Source organism: Lolium rigidum, chromosome 2, assembly GCF_022539505.1.
Source record: "Lolium rigidum isolate FL_2022 chromosome 2, APGP_CSIRO_Lrig_0.1, whole genome shotgun sequence".
Taxonomy (NCBI): Eukaryota; Viridiplantae; Streptophyta; class Magnoliopsida; order Poales; family Poaceae; genus Lolium; species Lolium rigidum.
The window spans coordinates 33286224-33301326 of NC_061509.1; the positions used below are offsets into that span (position 1 = coordinate 33286224).

Genomic DNA, 15103 nt, shown 5'->3' on the forward strand with positions numbered 1-15103 from the left:
GAGGGAGCAAACGTTACCTTTTCGACATTTGTGTGCGCTTGTACTCAAAAGTTCAAACTAACCACGGGCTGAACAATACATATCTAGCTAACATAGTCTAGCTAGTTGGACTCTAACTACGTATGCAGCAAGCACAATGATCCTTCAACTATTCCGTGCAACACAATGCATGGACTCTACTCAATTAGTACGATACGTATGCAGCACGCTCGCACACGTGCATGCCAACAACTCTTCGATCTGTATTGTACGTGTTGCGCACGCCCAGCTAGATGCTATATTACATGGATCACGTCGTCCCCAGCAGCTCACATCATCGATCATCGATCGAAAAAATTCAGGTAGACGTACACCATCGACCATTGGATTAGCTAGCTAGCAATCGCGCGCGCGCCATGGGCAACTACATGAGCAACCAGCTGTCGTACCGGCACACGCAGCGGGTGGTGGTGGCGGCGGCCATGGATGCCGGCGGCTGCGGCGACGAGTTCTGCAAGGCGCGGAAGGCGTGCTCCAAGAGGAAGAAGAAGGTCGAGGAGGTGCGGCGGTGCATGGACGCGACGGCGGCGCTGCGGCAGTGCATGGAGGGCAATAAGTCCCACTTCAAGAACTACATCAAGGTCATGGACGAGGGGCTTGACTACGACGAAGGGAGGGAGTGGAGAAGCAGCATCGACCGCTGGAGGTGGAGGTGGTGGACCGGCATGATCAGGATCCCACAACCGCCACCCCCTAAAAATATATACAGTTTCTAGCTTGATAGATCGAGTAGGTATTGATATATAGATTGATTACAACTTTTAGGGTGGTTGGAGAATTTAGGAGCCGTTGAAGCTACTTAATCTGACGGTGGAAAAAATAGTAGTACCAGAAAGTACTGGATGAAAAGTACTGAAAAGTACTGAAATTATCATTTATTTTAATTAAATATGAGGGTAGCCATGTAATTTCACATTCAGATGGCAATTCCTCATCGCCGTCTCTGTCTCGAGTCTCCATCCTGTTGCGCCATGGAGCAGCCGCCATGTGCCCTCCCCGCGTCGTCGCCGCAGCGCCCTCTTCTCCTCTCCCACGGCCACCCCCTCCCCGCCAGCGAACTGCTTGGCCACCCGTCCACGCTCGGTCACCACCGTCATCCTCTAGGCCTTGCAAAAAATTCCCCTTCCGTCAGCCCTCTCCGGCCGCCACTCCGACACCGTGCTGGCCGGAGGCCGCGCCTCGTTCAGCACCCTGCAGAGTCGCACGGGATTCAGCGCCCAGGATAGCATGATGTGGCTCTCTACCTTTAGCCTTCAAATCGTCCAAGCTCGTGGCCGCCGAGGCTTCATCATTGTGAGTTTGTGCGCGGCGTGTCCGGCGGCGAGCGGAAGCGCGTGAGCACCGGGCATGAGCTGCTATGATCCCGAGCCTGCTGGTCCTCAACGAGGCCACCTCCGACTCCACCGCAGCGTGCTGCCTCGTCTCCACGCTCTCGGCGCTATCACGCAAGGGGTGCAGGGTGTGAGCTCGCGTGAGCGAGGACGACACGGACGAGCTCCACCGGCGTGAGCTCCGATTGAGCGAGCGAGGACGCCGCGGCCGTGCGCCCCATCCCGGAGTGACAGCAGGAGCAATAGACGCATGCGCGGCCTCGTGAAGCGCGGCTAGCTGGACGACGCCCTGTACTCTGCGCCGGCTCTAGTCGCGCGACAAGCTGCAAGGCGCCCTTCACTTTGTGGACTCCATCCCGGCCGCGGAAAGCACCCGTGTCGCCTTTCCCAGTTTCCCTCCCCCACCTCGCCGAAGGGGTGGCAGCGGCGTCCAGCAATTGGAAGACGTGGTGCAGCCGAGCTGGGCCAACGACGACATCGTGTGCGAGGGCGTCCCCCTCAAGCTCCGGCTCGACAGCTTCTCAGGTAAGAGATACCCCTCGTTGTTTCAGTCTTGAGAGGATCCATGTTCAGAAATGTAGTTGTTTTGCTGATGTTTATGCATTTGGGTTCCACGGGAGGAGGTTTGCGTCGAAGAACAAGTTCCTGTATCAAAATGCGACGGCTGATCTGAAGTTCGGAGTGGGAGGTCCCTGGTGGTTCCGTTGCAGCGCAGTTACCGAGAGGAGCGAGCGACCTCGTGCACGACACGGACAAGCTCGAGAGCGAGCAGGCGAGGCGGCCGAGCTCCAAGGTGAGGAAGGTGATCCGGGGCGCGGTGGATGCGAAGGCAGAGCACTGATTCGGCTGCGCGTCGGCGGCGGCGGCGGCGAGCGGCTTTTTGCGCCCGGCAAGCGGCAGTGGTGGCGGATTAGAAACGGAGGGTCGGAGGCGAGGCAGGGGGCGGCGCGTCTGGGGAGGGATTGACTCGTCACAAAGGCTGGTCGAGCGGTTCAGTTCTGGAGGGTGAAGTTACCATATTACTCCTCAGGACATTGATTTATAGATTAAATTAATTTAGCTAATCGGACGGCCAGAATTAATCAGAGTGTTAGTACTCGGTAGTACTGGGTAGTACTACCCAACCACCGGATATCCAGATGACGAACTTGGATTTGATTATTTATTTAATTTACATACGTGGGATCCATGTTTATATTTACTTAAATCCGATGCACAGCTAGCCATGGACTCATGTAGCTGAAATCTTTTAAGAACTTAAAAAGTGGATTGGAAAGGTCTTTTTTTGTTGTTACGAGGGGCAAAGAAGGTTGTTTAGGTAAAGCAAATTTAGCAAATCAAGTTCGCACTATTTGCCATCCTCTACTTATTAATAGTAGTTCACAAATGAATTTGAAAAAACCCATCGGGACTAAGGGCTTTATTCCAAGAGAATTTGCTTGACAGCTTACCAAATGTCATCTTCTATGAATTCCCCTTCAAGGCCGCTGAGATTTAGAGTGGGAAGGTCGAGAACAGCAAGGTTTATATCAGATTCTCTTACTTGAGGCGTTCCGATGAGCCCTTCATAAAAACTGTCGTATGCCACCATGAATTTCCGTCAGCAAAGTTCAGGTTAACCGATAGACTGAAATTGTCGATCCGCTGGACAGATACGTTACAAGGCAAGATTGCCATGCAACAAAGATCCCAACGCGGTCCCAATCGCCGAGAAGCAAGTCAAAGCCATCATATATATGATATATCTAGAGCCACATTTTGTAGCTTAGTTTCCACAAGACATACGACTGCAGCATTTGCATCATCAGCTCCGGCCAGAGCGAACAGCTGCGCCCCTACCAGGTCCATTTAGACCGCGGCAATTCCACTGACCTATGTTAGAACAGCAGAGGGACCTAGCGCTCAAACGAGTAGGCCTTCCTCATTTACATCAGGGATAGTAAGAGCGAAGAGGGGTGGCCGGTGGCTGTTCAGGGAGTATTGGTCTCAATCTCAGATAGCTCTTGCCAAGTAGATAAGCATATGTTATTTATTTACAAGGGAGACATGATTTTTTGTGTGATGATTGATATATCTGGCAGATTGAATTCAATTGACTCTGCCTGGTTCCTAGTCGAGCGAGTACAAAAAGGTTACAACTAATTTGAAAAATCAGTGGATCGGCCAGTCCAATCATATGCAATGGAGTGCCAAATCATTCTCTCCTAATTCCACCCCAACTTTCAGAGTTCAGACATGGTCTTCTGGGTCCAGCAGCTGGTCCTTACATACATGCACACAACTGTGCGGCAGGGCCAATATGTCGGGGCAAGTTGACATTCGCTTTATGGCCGTCCACATGCACAGCTATATGGCCGATCCATCTATCAGTTTCACTTCTTTTGTTAGTTCTTAATTTTTCTTCATGTAATGCAAAACCTAGGCAAGCTAGATATATCCTGATAATCTAAAAAATATAAATATACACAATCTGCTCCCAAGATATTGAGTATATGTATTAATGTATGCATGCCAACAAAACTGATACCCTAACCGAGCGCTCGCCCCGTCTCTCCTCGCCGCTCCCGCGGGCGACAGGAGAGAAACCCTAGCTGCCGGCCCCTCGTCCATCCCCCACCCCCTCCCTCTCCTCGCCGTCGCCGGATGGCGCCGCCAGCCAAAGGCCGGTTGCGGGCGGTGGCGGGGCCCTTCCTCTCCCTCGCGCGGTGAACTCGGCGCGGGCCGATATCGTTGGGCCGGGGCGTCGCGCGGCCGGGGCGCGGCGGCGTTGTTGCTGCGGCAGCAGCGTAGTGACCTGCGACGGTGGCGGTCCTGGCGGCTCCAGGAGGGTGGTGTGGCGCGGCGGGCGCTGTGGGATGGCGTGTCCGATCTGGGCCAGCTTCGCCGGATCGGGCACCTCTCTGTGGGGCGGTTTGTGGCCGCGGTCGGCGGTGGTGATGGTTTGGCGGTTAGGGGCGGTTGTCCCACTCTCTGCCCGTCCATTGGCCTGCTGTGGTGCACTTTCTCACCGGAAGCCGGCTAGCGGAAAGGGGGCTGCTGGTCCGGCCTCATAAAGGTGGCTGTCTTAGGATTCCAATTCGCGGATCGTTGTGTGTCTTCAATGATCTGGCTGGACTGTCGGGTTTCAGAAAGCTCCGTCGGTGAACTCCAAATGGACGACATGCCTGGAGATTGCTGGATCGGGTGGAATTCGGTCGTGCGCACCCGTGTTTTTCTCTGGCCGTTTGGTTTTAGAGGGAGCGCTTCGAAACTCTGCTGGCCGTTAATATCATGGTGCATGTTTTCCTTCTATAATGCTGGCAGAGAATGACATGAAAGTCGAGATCTGGGGACTAGGTATGGTGGTTCAAGTCTGGGTGGTGAGGAGGAATTGGTTTGGTGATTCGTGACTTGAAGCAATGGTATGCAAGTGGGGGCGACTTCATAAGAGAAGTCTGACCTTAATTGGTTGTGCCTGGCAATGTTCTTATTGAAGGCATTGTTTTGAGAGTGAGGATTTTTCTTCAGGGTGAAAACCTAAGATCTATGATCGGGCGACAACGGCGCTAGTGCACTGTTTCCTTTTTAGAGGCGGCACTTTTGGAGAAGCTGAACTTCTGGTGTTCTCTTGGTGGTGTTAGTGCCGTTGTGTCAAGGAATAGATTGCTGTAGCGGACTTTTCTTTTTTGTAATTCTTCTTTCTTTTCGGGTTGTGTGCATCCGTAGTACCGCTAGGGCAATGCGTTGTTGCAGAGGCTGGATGTAATTAGTATCTTCACGATATTAATATATACTCTTTATCAAAAAAATGCCAACAAAACTAGTGGTCGTCTGTCAGGGCCCTGTCGTGTGTACAGATCTGCGTTCAGGTTATTTTGTAAGAGCTACGCTGGAGTATCGTATATACTCCTAGCATAGATCCTAGCGAATCTAGATTGAACTGCCATCTTATCTTGCATACTAATTATCTAGTAATCAGCCTAGATCGCGCATTGCACAAGCAGGTCTAGTAGTTTACAGTACTAATTAGGAGGTCATTGGTATTAACAAGTGTTGGATGATTTTTTTCCTAGGGAATTAACCATCTGAAGAGATATGGATATGCCATTTGAAGACGCGCGCAGCAGAGTTGTTTGTTCATATGCACCCTCTGCAGGCAAGAAAAAATCAGTACAGCACACTGCACACTGCACACACATTGCTCCATCGCTGTCAGGATTCAGGCTGGTGAAAAAATTAAGGATCAGAGAGAGAGAGAGGGAGGTACCACTTCTCACTTTTTCAACACATGCACACACTGGTACCGATACTATTCATGCCTTTATTTCCCTGATATCAGTGATGACTGATGAGTGAGTGCTGAGTACCACACACGAACGCAGGCTGCTGTGCTGTGGGCTCTCTCTGCCCACATGCACACACTACACTCGTAGAGTTTACAGTCATGTCCTATGCATGGTTCCCCATGCAACAAGCGCAGCCAGCTGAGATTCAGGGGGAGAAAAGTGCAGAAATAGATATAGATATATAGGGGTCAGCTCTCCCATCGATAGCTCATTCATGCCATGCATTCCCATGATATGATCAGTCAGTCCATCATATGGTCATCATTCTCATATAATTGGCATGGTGCTCCCTTCCCTGCTCAGTGTGCAGTGCAGGCAGTGTGTACAGCCTGTGGTTGGGTCAATGTCAGACTGAGACAGATGGTAGAGGTCCCAAACTGCATCTGCATCTACACACACATTACCTTTAAAGCTGAAACAAGCTAGGCACAGCAGTATCTAATAAAAGCTCTCATGATGAAGAAAAGGCAGGATGTCTTCTTTCTTTTATCACTTAGCCGGGCTTTTGATCTTTTCACCCTCACATAATATCATGTGAAAAAGTACCCATCATTTGCTTTCTCTGCTTTTCTTGCCTAGGTTTGACCCCTTCCCACTACTCATTGTTGTCTTCCTCATCATCCATCCATGGCATAAACAGTGTGTTTTTATCACTTACATAGTAGTACAAATGGTTAGTTGTGTGCTATTTCTGTAGGGATGCATGCCCTACTTGAACTGAGCTGACATACATACATGTTTTTCTCACGTTCAAGATCTTGATTATATGATGATGCATGGGTTTGACCCTAAATGGTGTGACTGAATTCAAAGGTTCATTGAGAAAGGGAGTGTGGGAACTAGAGTTAATAATGACATAGGTCACTATTTTCAAACTCAGGGAGATACCCTATCTTCTATTCTTTTTAATATAGTTCTAGACATGTTGGCTATCCTAATTGCTAGAGCAAAGGAGAATGGTCAAGTGAGTGGACTTATACCTCATTTAGTTGATGGCACGGTATCCATTTTACAATATGCGGATGACACTATTTTTATGGAACATGATTTAGACAAAGCCTTGACTATGGGATAGAGATTTGGTGCACATGAGCACCAGTGATCCCACTTCAAAAAATAAATTAATAATCATATTTCTAAGTTTCACAAAAATCTGAAAATAAATCATGTTGTAGCCGGTATTGTATCTCATAATCGTGTAAATTTTCAATTGAAAATAATATGTATTTTAGGCTGCACAAAAATAACAAATGCATAGATCTGAATATAGTGATTCAAATCTACAAAAAGAAAACATTTGTCATTTTTGTATAGGTAAAAAAACAAAACATTTGAAATTAAGATTTTGTAGTTTAGTGGGGTACATCATTAGGTACTTTCAGAATTTTGTTACATAATTTTTTTAAACATATAAATTTAATTTTCAATTTTTTTAATATGGTGAGAGCACCGGTGCCCATGATCCAATATGACTTTTCGTTGACTATGCAGTTAGTTCTATGTATTTTTAAAGACCTATCAGGTTCAAAAAATAATTTTCAAAAAAGTGAGATATTTTGCTTTGGGAAATAAAATGAGATTGAGAAGGAGTATAGAATTGTGTTTGGATGCCATGCGACACATGGACGCTCCCTTTTAGATATCTAGGAATACCAATCCACTTCGTAAAATTAAAAATGGCGAGTCCAAACCAGTAGAATACCAGTAGATGTTGTCTTACAAGGACATGCTTATTCTCATTAATTCGGTTCTAATGAGTTTACCTATATTCATACTCTCTTTGCTTAAGATACTAAACGATATCCAGAAGAGACTTTGGCTTTTATTCTTTTGTCAAAGGGATGGTTATAAGAGCATCTCCAACGGATGGGAAGCGACTGTTTGCGACCGCGCGGTCAAAAAATACGTACCAGGACCGGCAGCCCGACACATAGTGATCGGGTTGTCCGCGGAGAGCAAACGCGGTCCAAATATGCGCCATGGATGCATCTCCACGGACGCGCCGCGTGACCGCTCGCGTCTGGGCAGATGTTTCGTCGGGACCTCCTGGCATCGACCCTGACTCGATGCGTCTTCTCAGCGGCGTCAGTACTGGCGACGAGGCATTGCTTCGGTAGTCTAACAACGTTAATGGCAATGCCTCGCCTGCCGAGCGGCTGCCGTCCACCCCAGCCAATGAGGTTAAAGGTGATGCCACGCGTGCACACCCCTCGGCTACGTCTGGCTTATATAAAGAGGGGCGCGCGCTCGACTGCCTCGTCTTATATCCTCCACACAAGCCCTAGCCGCCGCACAACCTCCACTGTAGCGCCACTCCCCACAAGCACGTGAGGGGATCCATGGCTGGTCCAGGTGGCCGGTGAGGGGGTTGAGGCCGTGGGCGCGGTCGCCGCGGTCGGGGCCGCCGTGCTGGAGCAGCATCACCCCGCCGCTCGTTGTTGCATGCGATGTCGTCGTCTTCAGAGGAGGCGAGGTGCTTCGAGTCCATCCTCTTCATCGACGAGGACCCACTCGGCATCAAGCGTGTGCCGGACAAGGTCGCCGAGTTTGTTGACGGCTCTGAACCAGCCGAGTTGCAGCTGCAGGAGGCCAGATGCGGCTTCTACCGGTGGCTGTCGAGGTCTTGTTCGACGGGCAGGGCAATATGCACCTGCACACCGGGTGGGACAAGTTCGCCCTCGCCCACAACCTTGAGGCCGGCTGCCTTCTCACCTTCCTCTATGAAGGAGACAACGGGATGATTGTGAAGGTGTTCGACAAGACATCCTGCCGCAGGCACTACCACACGGACGAGTCCGACGAGGACACTGACAACTAGTGTTGTTCGAATGTTCTTTCTTTGCAGCGAAGATGGCCACCCGCCAATTGAAGCCATAGTGTAGGTTTCTGGATGTCCTTCCTGCACATCTAAGAACATGGACACACAGAATCCAACTGGATTTTTTAGTTTGGGCGACTGGGTGTCTTAGAGTGTTCTTTCTTAGCAGCGAAAGAACGAAACCAACGAGCTAAAACTAGTTAGGTTTTTTCTTATTTTACAATTTTGAAACCATGTTCGAAACTATGTTTGTGTAATGTTTCTATCTATGGCTAAATAAAAAGAAAAAAATTAGGTAAAAATATTTATGTGTCAGCCCGCTGGAGGCACCCGTGATGCAAACAAACGCGTGGTAAAAAACTACCATTTTCCTCTCCGCGAGGCAACGCAAACGGGCGCGCGCGACCACTTTCCGCGTCCGATTTGCGTCGCCCCGTTGGAGATGCACAAATGCTAGTACACTCTGCACAAGATGCAAAAGCAGATTGCCATCTATCTCTTCCTTTTAGCTTTCCTAGCTCTATATACTCGATATGAACTTTCTTTGCAGGACATGCATGCACACTTCACGACTAATTCCATGAAAATCAGGCACTGTCCAGATCTCATCCGAACTTTTTCTCTTTGCTTTTGGGCTTTAATTAATCAGTGACCTGCACGTTGTCGTGGATGAATCTCTCCCCTTTTTATTTTTCCAGCTTTTTATGTGGCAGTAAAAAAGATGGATGGATACCCCCTTGTCTCTCTAGATCTCCATCTCTCCCACATTCCATGCACAAACTTTGAACAACATAAGAGATCACTTTATACATAAAGGAAGCCATTCATGGAGCAGCAAGATCTCATATAGTACTACTGCTCTCTCTCTCTCTCTCTCTCTCTCTCTCTCTCTCTCTCTCTCTCTCTCTCTCTCTCTCTCTCTCTCTCTCTCTCTCTAGCAAAGCTATCTAGCTCACTCTATCTCTCTCTTCCACACACACGCACACACATCTCTTTTTATCTCATCGGCACCTTTGACCTTGATCAGAATGTTGCAGTGCTCACCGAATGCTTTCCTCTTTTCTTGTGCCTGCATCCCATCTTTTTTCCTTTAATCTTTACCTCGATCTAGCTATCCTGGCTGACTTGGATCAATTAAATAAACCTAGCTACAAATCTGTATTAATTAGTTACTTAATGGTGTGTCCTCCCGAGGGTAAACTCGAGGTTCGGCTGTCCGGGTGGACTTGATGTCTGATCGGAGATGCACGACACGTTCATCTCAGCCGACATCTCGAGGCTCTTCGACGGAGCATCCTCCTACAGATACAAAATGCCACTATGATTAGTTTATAAAACATCCAGTGGTACTAGTTTACATAGTTGTTAGTTATATAATATATTGATGGTACAAATAGAATCCTATGTATGTGTTGCTTGATCGGAGTATGCATTACATTGTGACATGAAGTTCCAGTTTCAGCATTATTTGTGGGGAAACCAGGCCATCCAACCCTGCTGCAATGCCACACCATAGATAAATTATTAAAAAGTAATTACAAGTAATTAGAAGTAAAAAGTAGGATATATAATTAATAATGTAGATTTAGTCACTGATCAAGAGAAACACAAAAGCATGTTACTGTATACTATGTATTGATAGGGCCCGTGCATTGAGAAACATATATGATGCTTAATTAATTTGTTGAGTACAAGATCGATATGATGTGTTAACAAGATTATCTAGCTAGTCTGATTCTTGAACAACTCGATCCAAAGAAGTCCCCAGCTTTGTCCTTTGTTCGGACTCTCTTTTTTGCTTTTGTTAAAAAAATGTTTTCATAGTATATTTTGTTGGGGTGGCTCTTCATGCAGAAGTAAAGGAGGTAATTTTTCATTCGGCACTCAGTACACTTTGTCATCTTGATCTTTTCTAGTATAGGTGGGCCTGCCTCCTTAGTACCTGTGTACTGTATGTGTAAGTGTCGATGCATGTACAGTGGGGAGAGAGAGATTTTCATTGCAGACAGTAAACTACTCAGGGGATCATTGCACCATCATGAGGTTTCAAATGTCCACCCTGTACTGGACAAATCGAACAATGCCAAGATTTCCTTCCACTTTTTCCTGAGAGCACTTCTTGCATTTGCATGTGTAGAGAGAGATGAGAATGAGAGAAAAAGGGATCTGGAGAGAGAGGGAGACAGATGCTGCCACTCTGTGTGGCTAAAACAGAAATATGAGCCTTTCTTGCCATTAACATGAATCAGGCAAACATCCAAATGTTTGCAGTGCTGGTATATGTTATCTATAGCTACATGCATGCATATATGAGTACACTACTGTCCATTCCTACGAAGGTCTTTTGTTCCTTATGCTCACTATGCACATATATTACGTTCCTAATATTTTCCAAATATATCTTTTTCAGTAAAGGCGGTGAATCCATCTATTTATTCAGAGAACTTGTATATATGGTGATCATATAAAAATATTTCGACAATCCTATTGTATGTGTTTAGCAAGCAAGGTATATAAGCTAGTTAAAGTTTGGAGCAGATTAAATGAAGAAGAGTTTACCTTGAAGAGTTGCTCCACAAACCACCATTGTAACTGTTGCTGCTGTGCGAATTTGCAGTGGTTCCATTATAATCTGTACCCCGGTGAGTGCTAAGTGCCTCCGGCAAGCTCTCATCGGAGATCTCGCCCGCTGATCCATTATCTAATCCTTCATTTTGTCCTAAGCATATGTTTCAATGTCAATATACTGAATTTATATCAGGTGCTCGGCTAATAAAACTGTGGCTTTATATATTCATACCTGACAAAATCGCTGGTTTGTCGGTACTCTTTATCGTACGATACATCTGCAACAGATAGGATGGTACACAAGTAAAAATTAATGATTGCAACAAAAACTTATGAACATATCAGCTCATGCATATTAATGTGAATAATGAGTATGCATATGTACAAAGTACTCCTATCATTAGTCACAAATTAGAACTCAACTGCATTAGAACGATCATTGTCCATGGGAGTACATACTTATTATATATCAGTGCTAGCATGCATTTAGTGCCACTTTTTTCTCAGATGTAAAAACATACGAGCACATTTAATAGTGGATTAATCCAGAGTTCCAGAAGGTAAGGATCCAACAACTGTTCATAGTATACTACTTACTTGCATCCATTGCAAGAGAGAGAAAAGTGCACATTGTTTTAGAATCAGTTCATGCATGCGTAGTAGTAAAAGAAAAGATCAGTCACTACTTCACCGCGTCAAAAACAGTGCACAGACACACAACACATACACGTGCTCAGCTTATTTTTTCATATGGTACGTTGCAAATACCATCTGCTCCCCACCTGTTTGAAGCTGCTCCATTACCATATTTCAGAGAATTGCATATGCACAAGCTACATCAGCACTACTACCTAGCTAGTATTCTTACTATTATTTCCTTAATTTCCAAATTTCAATTTTTTGTCATCTCATATGATAATAGTAATAACTATAACCTTTGACATCAATGCATATATATATAGCTGACCAGCTTAAAGGAAAAGATTGATTCATGCCTGAGAAGATGCCACAGAGAAATTTGAAATGCAGCATAGATCAAGCTATACCTCGGTGAAAAAGAGTAATGTGTGCCCTGAAAGAAAATAAAAACTGTGTGTACCTACCTGCAAGTGAGATTTGACATGTGCCAAGGTGAGATCCTTCACATCCATCAGCTCCAGTACTGACTTGGGAGTCGCTCCTAATCAAATTACACCAAATCTGCAAGAATTAGTACTAGCAAGAAACTTGATGGCATGATCTTCTACGTAACTAACTGATTAATTAGTTAAGTATACATACTATCATGACCACCGAGGAGCTCGACAGCGTGCACGAAGCGAGCATGCAGAGTGGTTGTCCACCGCATCCTCGGCGCCCGCACACTGCGCCGCCCCGGCGGGAACCTTGACGATCTCAACGATGGCAGTAGGCCACCGCCGCCGTTGCTCCGGTAGGTCATTGCCATGTGCTGCTGCTGCTGGTACTGCTGGTGAAGCTGGAAGGGGTGGTGGTGGTAGATGGGCACTCCTCTTATTGGCTTGAGCAAAGCATTCATCCGGTGATGGTAGTGGTTGCTGTGGTTGGAGTAGCTTGTGGTTGCCGCCGACGGGGAACCATACTTGTTGGCTGCCCCAGCAGCGATGTCGGTGGTGGCTCGCCAAAACCCTAGGGGGCTGAACTGATCCATGCTGCTGCTGCTGTTGCAGCCGGCATCTGGTGGCCTTGGCCAGCTAGCTGGAGGTGAGGACGCCGCGGTGGAGGACGAACTGGTGGTGCTAACCGGTAGCGCCAGGTCCGGCTGCCGGGGGAACAACTCCATGGGAATTGCTGTAGCGAGCTAGCAAGCTTCTACTAGAAACAGATCAAGAAGCTAGTAGCTTCCTTGCAGAATTGATGGACAGATCAAGAAGCTAGTAGCTTGCTTGTAGAATTGATGGATCCGAAATGATTTTCTGCTGTGATTTCTCGATTGGGAAATTTGTTGGGGTCTTGATTTCTGGATAGATGAGGGATGGGTTCTGTTGGTGGATGAGCTAGCTAGAGAGAGGAGGATTTGGTGTGGGGTGTGGGGTGGGTGAGAGTGAGATGTGTGACGAGACTACTGTATATAGTGTGTGCGATGCGGGCACTAGCGAATCAGTGGCTCGTGAACAATTGACAAGTGTATGCGTCGGTGTGTGCGTATGTGTGTGTCCATGTTAAAGTGTGTGTGTGTGTGTGTGTGTGAGAGAGAGAGAGAGAGAGGTAGATGTGCCTCTTTGCTTGTGTCCTTGCCCTTCTCTCTCACTTCTGCCTATCTATCTATATCCATCTCTATCTCACTCATGTGCGGTGGGTACTGTACTATACGCCTACTAGTCTAGCTAGCGTTGTACCTGGACATATGTACACTAAAAAATTAAGTGGGAGGAAATGCATGGGTGGTGGCGCTGTCCTGGTGAAAGGGGTGAATAATAGAAGAAGAGGATTGATGAATTTGCTTCGTCACTGTGGGGTAAAAAACCTTTGTCCCTTCCTAGTTAACTGTAGCACTCTCTGCATGTGGTACGTCCTGTGCGTATCCATTGTCGAAAAACAATTATGTCAGTGTACAATTCGTGTCCTCTAATATCTGATGATATAGCCATGGCATATGTGTCCTTGATGCAATGATAAGTATAAATAATGAATATATATGTTGTCAACAAACATGAACTCCACTCATGAGATTGTGCATGATGTTTATAGGAAAAAACTAAAGGCTTAGTCTTTAAAGATGACTATGAAAAAACTTATGACAATGTTAATCATGATTTCTTTTATGAAATCTTAAGAGTTAAGAGGTTTTGGGCTTACTTGGATAAAACTCATTAAGAATTTAACTACTGGAGGATCTCTGGGTGTTAAATGAGGTTGAAAGTGATTTTTTCCTAGCTGGTAATGGCTTGAGACATGGTGACCCTTTGTCCCCTGGCCTCTTCAATTTTGTTGTAGGTGTTTTCTCTAGGATGCTATTTAAGAGATTTAATGTTGGTTTAGTGAAGATTCTTTGTCCCAACTTTATTCCAAGGAGTGTGATATATTTGTCTGCAGTATGCACATGATATGTACTTTGCTTTTCCTGGAAAATGATCATAGGGTAGATGTTAATATGAAATGGATTTTGACTTGCATGAACAAATATCGGGGATGAGAATTAATTATCACAAGAGTGAATTGATCCACATCAACATGGAGGATGAGAAATGTGCTCCCTTCATGGAAATTTTTCCAATGTGTCTTAGCTGCTTTTCTCATTAAATATCTAGGGGTCCCTTTTCATCATGATAAATTGATAAGAGAGAACTTGAAACCTTTAGTAGATTACTTTGTAAAATGACTGGGTGGAGAGGTAAATTGCTTTCCTATGCAGCAACAACAGAATTAGTTAAGTCTGTGTTGGCTATTATCGCCATTTACATGCTTTCCTTTTAAAGTTCCCAAAGTGGGATTTGAAATTGATTAATACCCAACTTGCCAACTGTATGTGGCATGATGAAGAAGCAAATCACAAAATTCACTTAGCTAATTGTCCCTCTGTATATATGAAAAAGGGATTTTGGTGGTTCGGACATTTCTAACCTCCAGGATCAGAATATCTGTTTGATTGGCTCTTGGATCAAAAGATACATACAAGATGAGGGTACTTTGTGGAAGAAAATAATAGATTGTAAGTATAACAATAGGAACCCTAACATACTTTGTTGTCATGATACTCAGCCTTACACTTTCTGGAAATGAGTGATGTGCGCAGCTAAGGTTGTCAAAATAGGACAATTGAAAAGTGGATAATGGTAGGGAAATTAAATTCTTGGAAGATATCTGGTTTGGAAACACTGATTTGGCTACTCAATTTTGCGATATTTATTTTGTTTCAAACCAACAAACAAAAACTAAAGTTGATCTCTAGGATTGGGATGAGGTCTGAATTTAGGAGAACATTTAGTGAGCACATGTATATGGAACTATTAATTTTACTATTTACAATGACTAGCAAAGTTGGTCATATGAAACAAATAGTA

At 45.8% G+C, this 15103-nt stretch overlaps 1 protein-coding gene across 3 annotated transcripts; it reads right to left on the reverse strand.

Annotated features, from left to right (window-relative positions):
* Positions 1-9179: 9179 nt before the first annotated feature.
* Positions 9180-13261, reverse strand: LOC124691538 (probable transcription factor KAN2). 3 transcript variants are annotated; one of them, XM_047224825.1, is made up of 6 exons: positions 12363-13261; positions 12185-12261; positions 11314-11359; positions 11073-11220; positions 9950-10010; positions 9180-9812 (listed from the first exon to the last, which is right to left on the reverse strand). In XM_047224825.1, exons 1-6 carry the CDS (start codon positions 12880-12882, stop codon positions 9687-9689), a joined length of 978 nt encoding a protein of 325 aa, XP_047080781.1. In that variant the 5' UTR covers positions 12883-13261; the 3' UTR covers positions 9180-9686. The 3 variants fall into 3 exon arrangements, with proteins under 3 accessions (XP_047080781.1, XP_047080780.1, XP_047080779.1); XM_047224824.1 differs by having other exon boundaries at positions 9950-10007; positions 11073-11232; XM_047224823.1 differs by having other exon boundaries at positions 11073-11232.
* Between the last annotated feature and the right edge of the window lie 1842 nt (positions 13262-15103).